Genomic DNA, 15,396 nt, shown 5'->3' with positions numbered 1-15,396 from the left:
GGATGCTGCTGTCTAGATTTGATCAAAAATGACTTTTTTCAAATAGTGATGGTGCTGTTTTTTTTTTACATCAGTAATGTCCTGACTATACTTTGTGATCAGTTGAATGCAACTTTGGTGAATTAAAGCACCAATTTCCTTCCGAAAGAGCAAAATCTGTACATTTTTCCAAACTTTTGGCCACCAGTGTACATGTTAAAAGTTTTGGGTTCAGAAATCCTGAACTTTTTATCAAATGTAACTATAATTTTAGATGTGAGAAAGCAAAAAAAGATGAACCCCTCAACATTTTTGTTTGAAAACATGCCGTGTGTATGCACAATTGTAGACAATATGAGGATTAGTCTGCAAAGCTGAAACTCTAGCCTCATTCAAAGCGCTATGAAACTTTGTTATCTGATGATTTTACCTGGTATTTGATACTTGCCGCAATACAACATGAAAGTATTCCAGATTTTCAAGGAAGTCTATGTAAAACCAAGTAAACTCGTTTCCACCTTTCTCTCTACCTAATCTTCTGTCAGTTTAGCAATGTGTATCCCCTGCCTCAGCGGCCAAATGCATTCAGCCTGTGATTACAGTTGCATTAGGGACTCACAGGAATGCATATTGATTGGTGGAGGCCCTTAAAAGTGCATTTTGCAAAACCTCAATCAGCTTTACTCTCACATCACCTAATATCTGAATAAGCGTCTGTGGTGGGCCACTGGAGTCCCGGTAAGTGTGCGGTAGTAACTGCATACTCTGAAGGCATCTGCTTACCTGCCATTCAGCCTCCACTCTGCAAACTAAAATGAGATGGAAAATTAAATAAATAACATTTGTTGGGTGACCGGCTCTCCTTCCACAAAAACACGGGAAGAGAGAACACAATGATCTCACTTTAGCACTTAGCAGGATGGTTTGCATGTTGCAGGGTATGTAATAAAATATATTTATTCGTAAAAATAAAAATAAAAATTTTAAATAGCATTCTTAGCTTGTAAAACTATAGTTATAGTATTAAATGTTCAATGTTGTCAAGGTCTTTTTTCACAATCCACAGGCCTTTTAAGCTACTTTGAAACTGTTGCATCCCAAGCTACAAGCTGTAACTTAAAGTACAAAAAGTTAGTTCTGTACATTTAAGCTATTTAAAGAAAAAAAATTGAATTTTCTCCTTTAAATAAAATGTTACAAAATAATTAAAAAATAATAACACCATAAACTATAAATATCAAACAGTCATGACAGATGAAACATTTATGAATGAAACTGGTTACTTAAGTTTTTGCAGTGGAGTCCACTAGTGTTTTAACTACCCCATCTTTAAATAACAAAGGAGTTAACATGGGTAATGTCACAAATTTGCTTACTTAATTAGTGACCTGGGGGCGCTCGTGAGCGAACTATGGAGTAGGATGTGTTGAAAATCAGCTCATCCACCCTTTTTTAAATAAATGGTATTAAACTTATGTTTGTTACTCTAAATTTGGACATTATGATCAAGTCTAAGAAAATAGCTAAAAAAGTCCAGTCTATGACTGTAGAAACCTCTGAAGAGGCATCGCATGATTCCACACTGGCTGAAGCGAATACTAGCAACTGCGTTGAACTAGCTGCTGATACTATTCAAGGAGCAGCTGCTTAATTTGAAATTGACGATGACGCCTCGCACAAGTGTATTCTTCTGGCTACTAAACAGATGGAATCTTCAATGACATCACGTTTCAACGCCTTACAAGCCTCGCTGTCGGGGGCATTTGATGCAAACACTTTGTGGATTAGCTCTGGATTATGAAACCTGCATCTCTAAACTGGAACTGACCTGCTCCAACCTTGCAAAAGAAAACTCAGTCTTGAAGACCAAGCTGACCAATCTAGAAGTGAAGTCTTACAGGCAAAACATCAGGATTGCGGGTCTCCCTGAGAACGTTGAGAAGAACAATCCCACGTGCTCTGTATCTGAGCTTTTGCCTACTTTGCTGGGGGTGGAAAACTTCCCTTGTGTGAAGCAGAAGAGCAAAAGACTGGTGGAGATAAAAACTCAACTGCACATGCTTGAGCAACAATTTCAGTCTACATCATCCAGCGACATCTTGGCCAGTACCATAAAGTTAAAATACGAGTACAATGACATCTTGTCCAGTCAGATTAATAATTTTCTATTAAAATTGAAGCAAAAAATATTTGATCTGGGGGACAAACCACATCGCTTGCTGGCTCGACAACTTCGGGGATCGCAAGCAAGCAGGGCCATTCATGCTATTAAACTTAGCAACAGTACTCTGTCTTCCAATCCAGCTGAGGTAAATAAAAGATTCATAGATTTTTATCAAGAGTTGTATTCCTCCAAAGGGGGTGGGGACCAAGTTGATATTAAGAAATTTCTTTATTCATTGGTACTCCCACAGCTGAATGATAATGCACAAGAAAGTCTGAATGCAGATATCACCCTCGATGAGATCCTCACAGCTATCCAGAGTTTAACTAATGGCAAAGCAGCGGGCCTGGATGGTTTTGGTAGTTTTATAAAGCTTTCTCTGCTCAAATTGCTCCTCTTCTGCTGAGGATGTTTAATGATTCATTTATAAAAGGGAAGCTGCCGGTGTCACTCTACTCAGCAAACATTGCACTTATTTTAAGGAAAAACAGAGATAGCACTGATCCATCCTCCTATAGGCCAGTTGCCCTCCTCGGCAGTGACCTGAAAATATTCACCAAAATACTGGCAAATAGGTTGAATAAATGTATACACTCTATCATTCATTAATACCAAACCGACTTCATCCCAGGCAGATTTTTGTTCTTTAATATGCATCGACTTTTAAATATTGTTTACAATAAACAATCTTCTCATAGTAGAACAGCAATTTTGACCCTGGATGCTTATAAAGCCTTCAATGTGGTAGAGTGGAATTATGTAATATCTGTTATAAACTTAGCAATAAAGAAACATCCCTTTTTCAGTACACTGTATTTTAAAGATAATTTTGTAAAAATCCAAATAACTTTACAGATCTTTATTGTAAAGGGTTTAAACAATGTTTTCCATGCTTATTCAATGAACCATAAACAATTAAGTAACATGCACCTGTGGAACGGTCGTTAAGACACTAACAGCTTACAGACGGTAGGCAATTAAGGTCACAGTTATAACACTAACTTAGGACACTAAAGAGACCTTTCTACTGACTCTGAAAAACACCAAAAGAAAGATGCCCAGGGTCCCTGCTCATCTGCGTGAACGTGCCTTAGGCATGCTGCATGGAGGCATGAGGACTGCAGATGTGGCCAGGGCAATAAATTGCAATGTCCATACTGTGAGACGCCTAAGACAGTACTACAGGGAGAACAGCTGATCTTCCTCGCAGTGACAGACTACGTGTAACAACACCTGCACAGGATTGGTACATCTGAATATCACACCTGCGGGACAGGTACAGGATGGGAACAACAACTGCCCGAGTTACACCAGGAATGCACAATCCCTCCATCAGTGATCAGACTGTCCGCAATAGGCTGGGAGAGTCTGGACTGAGGGCTTGTAGGCCTGTTGTAAGGCAGGTCCTTACCACACATCACCTGCAACAACGTCGCCTATGGGCACAAACCCACCTTCGCTGGACCAGACAGGACCGGCAAAAAGTGCTCTTCACTGACGAGTCGCGGTTTTGTCTCACCAGGGGTGATGGTCGGACTCGCGTTTATCATCGAAGGAATGAGCGTTACACCGAGGCCTGTACTCTGGAGTGGGATCAATTTGGAGGTGGAGGGTCCGTCATGGTCTGGGGCGGTGTGTCACAGCATCATCGGACTGAGCTTGTTGTCATTGCAGGCAATCTCAACGCTGTGCATTACAGGGAAGACATCCTCCTCCCTCATGTGGTACCCTTCCTGCAGGCTCATCCTGACATGACCCTCCAGCATAACAATGCCACCAGCCATACTGCTTGTTTTGTGTGTGATTTCCTGCAAGACAGGAATGTCAGTGTTCTGCCATGGCCAGCGAAGAGCCCGGATCTCAATCCTGTTGAGCACGTCTGGGACCTGTTGGATCGGAGGGTGAGGGCTTGGGCCATTACCCCCAGAAATGTCCGGGAACTTGCAAGTGCCTTGGTGGAAGAGTGGGGTAACATCTCACAGCAAGAACTGGCAAATCTGGTGCAGTCCAAGAGGAGGAGATGCACTGCAGTACTTAATGTAGCTGGTGGCCACACCAGATACTGAATGCTACTTTTGATTTTGACCCCCCTTTTGTTCAAGGACACATTATTCCATTTCTGTTAGTCACATGTCTGTGAAACTTGTTCAGTTTATGTCTTAGATATTGAATCTTTTTATGTTCATACAAATATTTACACGTTAAGTTTGCTGAAAATAAAAGCAGTTGAAATTGAGAGGACGTTTCTTTTTTTGCTGAGTTTAGAAGAATTTGGTCTGGGAATTATTTTTTAATCTTGGGTAAATATATTGTATCATAGCCCTATACCCCCCCCCCCCCCAGTTTCTATAAGAAACCACACACAATTTGTTCCGGTGAAAGCAGGCGCCATGACTCACCATATCACTCTGTATGCCGACAACATTCTTCTTTTTCTCTCTGATCTGGAAAAATCTCTGGCCCCGCTGCTTGCTCTTATTAAGGACTTTGGTGACCTATCCGGATATTCAGTAAACTGGCAGAAATGTGAATTCATGCCATTGTTTGACAATGCTGATCTTGGATTTCTTGATAGTCTCCCTTTCACAGCGAGGGACAAGATGAAATACTTGGGCATAACAGTCTCAAAACATTACAAAAGCTTGTATGAGTTAAATTATGGAATCATGCTGGATAAATTCAAAATTAATATAGAAGCATGGCAAGCAATAACCATTGAGTTTGATTGGACAGGTTAATGCGATTTAAAGTATTTCCTTACCCAGATTTCTTTCTTTATTTCAGAATCTCCCGATATTTTTGCATAAACAATTTTTTAAGATGCTTGACTCAATCATTTTGCACTTTATTTGGGGATTCAAAGTGCACTACATAGCGAAAACGCATATCTGCAAACCCAGAGAACTAGGTGGCCTCGTGCTGCCTTGTTTTCAGCATTATTACTGTGCAGCGAATGTGAGAGCCTTAATGTTTTGGTGGAATGCCAACCCTGGTGTTGTAACTGACCAGACCCCTGCACAGTTAGTTATAGAGCAAAATATACAAGGCTCATTGCTTCCTGCATTACGTTTTGTTGATCAGAAGCCCGGTAGAGTTATTATAAAGCATAACCCTGTGGTGGAAAATATTTGGCAGCAGATTTGGAAAGTCTTCAAGCTTCCTTGGGTGAGCACTTACCCGATCTCCCATAATCATGCATTTCCACCCTCGCAGTCAGATAAGGCTTTTATATGCTGGAAAGTGAAAGGGATTGTGACAATTGGGGACTTATATATTGATAATGTGTTTTCTTTTTTTGAGCAATTATGTTCGGGCTACCTTCCTATAATTTTTATCGGTATATTCAAATATGTTGTTATGTAGGGCTTTACTAGTTGTTTAGATCAGTGTTACTATCAGAAATAATTGATAATTATTTATTTAGTTATTAATTAATATTTCAATTAATTAATTGAATCTAACTCATTAAAACCTCAGAGCGGGTTTGGTTATTAGCAATAATAAATAATTATCAAAGATAATTATTAATTATTAAAATCAATAGAACATTGATGAGAATCAATGTTAGCTTTTTTTAATCCTTTAAATCAACAATTATCAAAGATAATCACTAATCATTAACATCGATGAAACATTAATTAAAATTAACACTAGCTTATTGATCATTCAAATTCAACAATCATCAAAGATAATTATCAATTAGCAAAAATCAATAGAATATTAATAAGGATTAATATTGATGGGGCACCACCCTGGAATCAGGGACTAATAACCAGATAGTATAACAGTCTCAATATTAGATTGTTTTCTTAGGAAAATCGACATCCGAAGAATATCGATTTTCGGGAAAAAAACAATGAATGAAGGCTTGAATCCGAGCACTGTTATCCCGTCAGCATGACACAGGTGTATGCAAAACAAACCAAAACACTTCTCTTTGTAATATAACAAAGTTTATTTTTGCAGTAATATCAATTAATAATTAATACAATGCAGTCAATAAACTTCCGACTTACAACTACAAACTAAATAGTGATATTAGATATGGAAATCAAAAGAATCCTATAACATATGAGGGTGTGTGTTTGTGTGTGAGTGTGTAAGGAGGGACGCACACAAAATGGCGGACGTGACTCTCATGGAGAATATGTCACGCGAGACTTCCGGCCAGAGAATATGGCCGCGAATGTGGGCGGAGAGAAACCAGTCAATGGTGTCTACCAGTTACTGCGTGTATCCGCTTGTATGATAGCTTAGGGACAAAGCTGAGCTTTATCACGAAGCTATCTACTAGCCAAAAATGTGAGCGAGAATGTTTGTCAGGGGTCGCGTGTGTGTGGTTAGTACGAGAGAGAGAGAGAATTAAGTGACGGCCCCAAAGCCGGTTTCACGATCGTGGGAGAGAAAGCAGCTGTTAGTTTATCACTCAGAGACGCGGTGGACGGCTCGTAAACCGTCCCGCGGTCTTTGACTCTTTAATGGATAAACTCAGTTTGCCGGTCTCACCCGCGATGGCGGAAATGCACAACAGTCCAATGTGGTTGGACTACAATACAGCAAATCTCATACGTGATAATTAATACCCTGAGTATTAATCATCAATGAGCAGACACGGCGGTCTGTAAACTGTACAAGCAATAACGCTGATACACAAGAATAATACACTTTAATATTCTATCTCTGCCCAGACGTAAACCTCTTACTTGAATCGTATGAGGACATAGAATGTGTGTTCATCCGTCCTTTAACTCCGACTTGGTTCCTCGAGACGGGAGGCCATTTCCTCACTCTGTCGGCGGGCGGTACGGCTGCTGATTCTTGGCGGGCTGGCGGAGAAATCAGCGACTTTTATCTCTTCACTTCTGCAGGCAAACGGATGAAGATGCGGATTGCTCAGCGGTCTCCTTCGGATCCATTAGAGTGTTCAGTGGAACACAGAGTAATCTCAACTCGTCCAGCGAGATGGAGATTGTATGGCCACAGTTTCAATTCGGACGTTACTTCCTTGTGCCACAAGGCTGCATCTGAGAGCAGCGATGAGCTGCGTCTACACATGGTGAGCAAAGATGCTGGAAGTAAATCCCGGAAGCATTTGAGAGGTATTTCTACTCCTGATGATGTCATGGTTGAGGTGCGTTCTGTCGTGTGCCTCATCCCATAGGAGTTGAGAGTTCGATCCTTTAGTGAGCAAGGCTTCATGGGATTTGTAGTCTGTTTTGGACTCCCTTTGTTTGATTTTGGCGCGATTTTTATCAGTAAAATTTATGACTTGGTATGTGGGCCTGAGTTAGGTTTTACGACTGTGTTAGGCCTGCCTTTGTCCTCTATCTGAGTACATGAGGCCCAACAGTTATGTTAGAGCAAATGTTACTAATTTTGAGGAAAACAAACCCCTCTGACATTTATATGTGTGTACAGTCGTGTGAAAAAAATAAGTACACCCCATGGAAATTGTTGGCTTTTTTCACATATTTGGACAAGCAAACATTTGATCCTCTTTGAAACAGTGCTTATTAATAAAGTTGATATACTTGAATAAAACCACAAGGAAAATTGGCTTTTTCAATAATTTATTCCGCAAAAATATCAATAGATGTGATATTCTTCTGTGGAAAAAGTAAGTACACCCTTGGCCTCAGAAGCTAGTATTGCCCCCTTTAGCAGAAATAACTTCTTGTAGGCGTTTTGCACAATTGTCCACCAGTCTCTGACATCGGCTTGATGAAATGTTTGACCACTCTTCCTTGCAAAATTCTTTCAGTTGCAAGATGTTTGAGGGTTTTCTTGCATGTACTGCCCATTTCAAATCCCCCCACAACATTTCAGTGGGATTCAATTCTGGGCTCTGACTAGGCCATTCCATAACACGCAATTTCTTCTTTATGAGCCATTCCTAGGTGGATTTGCTAGTGTGTTTAGGATCATTATCATATTGAAAGGTCCACATTCGTTTCAACTTCAACTTTTGGACAGATGGCCTCACATTATCTTCAAGCACTCTTTGATATGATGCAGAATTCATAGTTGAATCAATGACTGCAAGCTGTCAAGTACCTGAGGCAGTGAAGCAACCCCAAACCATAACATTTCCACCACCGTGCTTCACAGTTGGTATGAGGTTCTTCTCCTGAAAAGCTGTCTTTGGTCTGCGCCAAACGTGTACTGTTACTGTGGCCAAACCACTCTATCTTTGATTCGTCTGTCCAGAGCACATTGTTCCAAAAGGCCTGGACTTTGCCTGTGTGTTCATTGGCAAACTGTAGTCTTGCTCTAATGTTCTTTTTAGACAGCAAAGGCTGTTTCCGGGCACGCCGTCCATGCACGTCAAATTTGTGCAATTTCTTTCTGATTGTAGATGCATGCACTTTGACACCAACAGTTGCAAAAGTTACCTGCAGATCCTATGATGAAATTTTGGGGTTCTTGGAGACTTCTTTTTTAATCAAATGGTCTGCTCTTTGGCTGAATTTGTTGGGATGGCCAGTCCTGGACAAATTGGCAGTCATTTGATATCTACATCACTTGTAGATGATTTTCCTTACAGTGGAATGATTTATTTCAAATAATTTGGAGATCTTTTTAAATCCCTTGCCAGACTCATAGGCATTCACAACCTTTTTCTGAAGGCCTCACAGAACTAGATCTTGGAATGATGACACCACACACCTCAATAGCAAAGAGAACACCAGACACTAGATATGAGAGGTTAAATTAAGACAGGTTCCACCTGCACTCCCTAAGGAGGTTCTAATCATTGGCACCCAATTTTAAAAACACCTGATTCTAATTTTATGGATTTGAAGGTGTGATAAATGTAGGGGTGTACTTACTTTTTCCACAGAAGAATATCACATTTATTAATATTTTTGTTGAATAAATTATTGAAAAAGTTAATTTTCCTTGTGGTTTTGTTCAAGTATACCAACTTTATTAATAGGCACTCTTTCAAAGAGGATCAAATGTTTGCTTGTCCAAATATGTCAAAAAAGCCAACAATTTCCATGGGGTGTACTTATTTTTTCACATAATTTTATATCCTTAGACTCTACAATGAAGGGCCTGAAATCTAGATTTTATTGACTTTTTTCAGTCTTTTGCACCTCCCTCCTTGGGTATGGAGCTGGCAGACTATATTTGTTCTGATGCCCTTTGGGGGATTACCTCTTGCTTTGTAAACTCCAACTTGCAACTAATCCAATACAAGGTTATTCATAGACTGCACAACTCTCAATCAAAGTTGCATTCCATTTACCCCTCCATTACATCTATGTGCATAAAATGTAAATCTTATGAAGGTACATTAGCCCATCAATTTAGGTTTTGTCACACATTACTGGAGTTTTGGTCAGCAGTGTTTGAATTTTTTGCAAAAGTGTTTTAAATGGATTTTCTGCCCGACCCTGTTATTGCCATTTTTGGTTAGACACTACATTCAGAGATCTACAGCCAACATCAAATTCATGCAATTCAATTTGGGATGAATTAGCAAAGAAGGTAATCCTGCTGCTGTGGAATAAGGAAGTTCCACCCAAAATTGAGGTGTGGTTAGCTGAATTCAGTAGTGTACTTCATATGGAAAAAAAATAGGTGCAGGATAGCTGGTAAGCCACATATATTGTTGCTGATATTGGAATATCTTGGAGGGAATCATAGTAGGCAATAACTACCAATGGTGCTCTGAGGATTTTTCTTTCTATTTTTATTTTTCAATGTATCTGATGATGGTCTTGGTATAATCAGTTTGCAGCGGATTTGTCTGTATTGTTTTTGTGCCCTGTTTTTTTTTTTCTTCTTCTTCTTCTTCTGTCTTTTTCTTTTCTCTGGCATAACAGGGATGGGGGGTGGGGGTATAAGGGGTATTGTTTGTTGGTTTGTTATTGTAATGCTGGAAAATCTTAAAAAAAATATATATATATATATATATATATATATATATATATATATATATTATTTTTATTTTATTTATTTTTTTAAATCAGTGACCATAAAATAACACATTTATTTTACATCATACAAATGTTAAAATCCTGAAACTTTGTTCATTTCTAGATTTAACCCAGTGAGAAAAAAAATAATCATCAAAATATTAACTACAGTCTTGACCCATCCAAAATAGGTATAGTTTCCAATGCCATGCAGGCATTATGACCAAAACTGAACAAGTGCTTTGAAATTTGCAGACAAATCAGAAGTGTTCCATTTTGATATTAATTGCAAACAGTAAAAACATCAGACTGATCAAACAGCCATGTGTCATATGTTGTTGGAAAGCTCTCAAATAGTAGAATACAACCAGTCAATTTGTTTTACTTGCAGACAAAAATATAGCAAGTAATAGCTAAGTATATGTCTTAGACAATTATGTTGGTGTTCGTTATATGCCACGTTTTTATTTATAACTTCACAAAAAATAAACAGAACATAAAATATCACATACCCAGGGTTTCCGCGGGTCTTAAAAAGTCTTAAATCGCTCTTGCGTGAATTAAGGCCTTAAAAGGTCTTAAATCAGAGCAGCAAGTCTTAAATTCATATGGTCATGGCATTAAATTGTGTGAGGGATTGTTTTCTTCTTGCGTTTCATTTTAAAGTGAAGAGAAGGCATAATTTCTGTGCCACATGGCTTAGATCGCTCAATATTCATTGAACAATATGCGGTAGATGGCGGTATGTGCTGCTTCATCTGTCAGTCACCCGAAGAAGAACTTGACAAACATGCGCAGATGAACCTTTTCTAAATTGCGCTATTTAGAAATGTAGTTCGATTGGACGGCCGATAGATACGTTGGAGAAATGGGGAAATGTTTATTCTAGCCTAAATGGACAAAAGACAAAAGGTTTGCGGGATGGTTATAGTCTGTACCATAGAATGTTTATCAAGCTTATTGTTCAACATAACGAAAGAATTTCCAGTTGAGTACGATGGGGATAAAAGCAGTCGAATCACACTTAGCCAGCACCAAACACAAACAGCAAGAAAGTGTCGCACAGACTTCGAACATATTACAATATTTTTCTCAAGACTCAACTGCAACAAATACAAATAGTGTGTAAGCTTCATGTACACACGAATCTCCTGCTGCGACAGTTTCTTCCACACATGAATCTCCCGCCGTTACTTTCCCTCACACGAATCTCCCGCTGCAAAAACACCCAACCAAAATGACTTAAGGGTTGTATTTGGCAGCACATCAACACTGAAGTTGGAAGTGTTATGGGCAATGCGTACAGTATGCCCATAACACTCCTACAAATCAAACGACAAATCGAAAATATCTTTCGTGTTATGTTTCCTGATTCAGAATTGGCAGTGACATTTTCATGTGGAAAAGATCAAAAGGGTTACTTGGTGAAATTTGGAATAGCACCATTTATTATACAGCAGTTGATTTCAGAGGTGAGCAAAGACTCTTTTGTGATTATGTTCCACGAGAGCCTTAACAGAAGTAGCAACAACAAACAAATGGATCTGCATATTCACCACTGGACTGGTGACTGCGTTCAGTCTCTATATTTTGGCTCTCAGTTCCTTGGACATGCTACAGCTCAGGATTTACTTCATAATTTTATGGTGAGTTTTATGCATGTGCAATCTCTTAACCTGTCAGCTTTTATGATTTGATTTTGTAACTGTCTGAACTCATATTAACAATAATTATAACTAGGAAAGGTATATTTGCCAAAAAAGCAGTGTGTTTTACAAATCATGGTCTAGAGCTGCACATTAAAAGATCGCAATCTCGATTCAAACGGACATTCAGATCCAGAGAGAGCAGTTGACATGTATGAAACAGCTTCACAGTCTTTTCAAACACAGTTTCTTTTTTCTGTGTTACAATCATTCAAATAATAAAAGTACTGGGATAAAAGTTTATAGTTAGGATATAAACACCATCGCGATCAAAATTCAGTAAATCACATTTTCAAAGTAATTAGATGCTTCAAATAAAGATTATATCATTACATCATTAGGCCAGTGGGTGGCGACAAGTGACTGTTAAAATTATTTGTCATTCATTTATTCAAAAGATTCGTTCAAACACGCTGATTCATCCAGTAATGAAACAAGTGAAGCCTTAATGAGTGAGTCATTGAATCATACATTCAACAAATTAATAAATCATTTTTAGACTGAAACAATTACAATTTTGTCAGAACCTCTAGTATTACATGTTATTTTGCTTAGTTGTCTAATGTTTTTTTCTTCAGAATCATAGAAGAACACTAGTTTTTTATAAAATGAGGAGGCTCAATTTATCCAGAATGGTGCAGCTCTGTCATGGTCTGAACATGTTAAAAGTCTTGAACCTTGTACAAGTCTTTTGGTACTTATATACCAAGGATTGACGAGCCAACATAATGATAATTATGAAAACTCTTGACAGCTGACTTCTGTAAGCAATCCATTATTTTTTGATAGCCCATATGAATAGCTTGGTGTCTGTAGGACAGAAACATTTTATGACACATTCTATAGTAAGTTGTCATTCTGATTTTTTACTTCCAGGAGTGTGTGGAGAAACTAAATTTACGAAATATGGAGTCTATATCAATGGACGGGCCAAACGTAAATTGGAAGTTCTTTGAACTCCTTCAGCAAGAACATATGGAGCAGTTTGGAGGATCACAGCTTGCTGTTGTTGGAAGTTGTGGACTCCACACTCTGCACAATGCCTTCAAATGTGACTTTGCAAAATCATGTCAGATAGACAAACTGTTGAAGGCTTTACATTCACAGTTTAATTGTGCTCCAGCAAGAAGAGAAGACTTTTGTTATGTGACCAATTCTTCTATATTCCCTTTACACTTCTGTGGTCATCGTTTGCTGGAGAACTTACCAGTGGCTGAGAGAGCTGTGGAGATTTGGCCATCCATGGAGACATATGTTGATGCGGTCAAATCTAAGAAAATTCCAAACCCTGGATCGTCGTCCTTTGACACCATTGGCACAGCATGGGAGGACCCCTTGATACTTCCAAAGCTTCATTTCTTCATGGCTGTGTCAAGGACCTTTCAACCATTCTTGGAGAAGTATCAAACTGATCAGCCGGTCATGCCTTTCTTACACAAAGACTTAACTGAATTACTGAAGGTAATTTGTACTGCCTTTTGCTTTACAAATGTATTAAAATATTATGTAGTTATTGCATCAGTATTGTTTAAACTCAAGGTGAAAATTTGGTAGAAATATATACAGATATATCTGTGCAATATTCAGTTATCCAATATTGTCTTGGTAATGTGTCTTTTCACAGAATCTTCTAAGGCACTTTGTCAAAAAAGAGCTACTGGACGTCTCCGCAGTTAAACTTGCCAGATTAGATGCAACTGATGTGCAGACCTGGGTCCCTCCTAAAGATGTTGACATTGGAATAGGTGTGTGGCAGGGCAGAGGGCAGGGCCAGGTCGTGATTCTGCACGCCCGGCCCCTAATCAGGCTGATCAAGCCCGAGAGGGATAAAGGCGACCAGAGACGGCAGTGCGACAGAGAGAGAATTACAGGCAGCTGACCTGTATGTGTTTGGTTGTGTCTTTTTGTTTTAGTTAATCATTAAATATTATTTATGTTGTTAAGCCGGTTCTCGCCTCCTCCTTTCCATTGAATGTGTTACAAGGTGCTTCCTCTGTCCTTAAGGTACTGTATAGCTAAAGACAAAGAAACATTTAATGTAGTGTTTATAGTCCTAAAGACATTGTATAATTCAACAGGCTCTTCTTCAAAGTAGAAGCAGCAGAGTAGGAGAGCTTACTGTAATGATGTTTAGGAAGGACTGCATGACTTGCCTTTCAAACATTGTTAAGAAAGTGCAGGAAAGAAGCCCACTCAAGTATCCTTTGGTCAGATACATGTCATGTTTGAACCCAAACCAAATGAACTCAAACCCAGACATGTGTCAGAAGTATATGACACATCTTGTGGAGATGTTTCTTGAGAACAAGCAGCTGCCGGGAGGGATCTCAGCTGGTATTTAATACTTATACTTTTAATGTATTTTGTGTTTACTGAGCCACATTTGTAACATTTGTAGAAAAGTTAAATGTTTAGGTCAGCATGAGTAGAGTATTTAAAAAACTATAATAATAATAGTAGTAATTTATAATTTGTTTTATATTAAAATTTGTGAACTATTTTTTCCTTATATTTATATTTCTTGGTACAGGTGATACAATAACCCAGCAGTTTGGCAGTCTACTTCATCTTAAAGCCAAAGACGAGTCTTTTGTCTCTTTCTGTCCCATGAACAAATGGCTTGATGAATTTTTACATGGTGTCATCTGTGGATCTTACAATGAGCTTTGGAGCTTCTGCAAAAAAAAAGTCCTCCTTTTGTCTCATGGACAGGCAATGGTCGAAAGGGGTTTTTCTGTAAACAAGGAAGTGGAAACATACAACATGAAGGAAGACACAGTGGTTATGCACAGGCTGATCTGTGATTATGTCAGGGTATCAGGTGGAATTTTGAATATGCCTTTATCAAAAGAGTTACTGAATGCAGCTAAATCAGCAAGATCAAGATACAGAATCCACCTGAATGAAGAGAGAAAGAGAAAAGCCAATGAACTGCAATGTCAAAAGAGGAAGGCAGCAGAGGAAGACATTCAGCAACTGAAGAAAAAAAAAAAACATTGGTTGATGTTTGTTCATCTCTGGAAAAGGTGCTGAAGAGGCAGAAAGGAAGTCCGGAAGTCAAATGGCACAGCTCATTAGCAAATCAAATGCACTGCGGAGACGGTTGAAAGATAAGCAGAAGGAAAAGGAGGATTTGGAAGAAGAAATTGCAAAGAAAGTTGTTCAACTTGGACACATTAAGTAATGTTTTGGTCCAAAATATTCTAATTATTCTCAGTATTTGCAATGCTGATGGATTTGGGCATTCTTTTGTCATCAAAAGAAAGAAAACTAGCCTTTGTTTATAGTTTGTGGTCATTTCAAGGACAAGAGATTTGAACTGAAGAATCAGAGGGAGGTTCTTAAGAAAAGAGAATCATATGCTCCTATTGTTGAGCTTCTAGTTTTTATGACAAGATTGTATTTCAATAAATTCTTGTTTTTCCATGTTTGATGGAGATTGCTTGTATTTTATTTCAGGACTTTGACATAAATTTTAGGGTGTTGTTTAATTTCTGTTCAAGAGAAACAGCAGTGTCATAGAGGAATATAGATATACAATGGGTCTGATCAGAAGGTAAAAGTTATTTCCACATTCATGTGGTTGAAGCAGAGGTATTCAAGCCTTAACATACTTTATGTA

General features: G+C 38.6%; 1 protein-coding gene across 2 annotated transcripts; it reads left to right on the top strand.

Annotated features, from left to right (window-relative positions):
• The first annotated feature begins 12,495 nt into the window (after positions 1-12,495).
• On the top strand, positions 12,496-15,129 carry LOC127453896 (uncharacterized). 2 transcript variants are annotated; one of them, XM_051720655.1, is made up of 3 exons: positions 12,496-13,235; positions 13,399-13,656; positions 14,305-15,129. In XM_051720655.1, exons 1-2 carry the CDS (start codon positions 12,681-12,683, stop codon positions 13,651-13,653), a joined length of 810 nt encoding a protein of 269 aa, XP_051576615.1. In that variant the 5' UTR covers positions 12,496-12,680; the 3' UTR covers positions 13,654-13,656; positions 14,305-15,129. The 2 variants fall into 2 exon arrangements, with proteins under 2 accessions (XP_051576615.1, XP_051576614.1); XM_051720654.1 differs by lacking the exon at positions 14,305-15,129 and having other exon boundaries at positions 12,497-13,235; positions 13,399-13,717.
• Positions 15,130-15,396: the final 267 nt, after the last annotated feature.

The sequence above is a fragment of the Myxocyprinus asiaticus genome, chromosome 16, assembly GCF_019703515.2.
Source record: "Myxocyprinus asiaticus isolate MX2 ecotype Aquarium Trade chromosome 16, UBuf_Myxa_2, whole genome shotgun sequence".
Classification (NCBI taxonomy): Eukaryota; Metazoa; Chordata; class Actinopteri; order Cypriniformes; family Catostomidae; genus Myxocyprinus; species Myxocyprinus asiaticus.
This window is presented reverse-complemented; position numbering and strand designations above follow the sequence as displayed.

What these genes read in the sequence shown, in the direction of transcription:
- LOC127453896 (XM_051720655.1), top strand. Translation starts at nt 12,681, where the DNA reads ATGGAGTCTATATCAATGGACGGGCCAAACGTAAATTGGAAGTTCTTT. An exon ending in ACTTAACTGAATTACTGAAG is followed by an intron (nt 13,236 to 13,398) that starts GTAATTTGTACT and finishes GTCTTTTCACAG; the next exon opens with AATCTTCTAAGGCACTTTGT.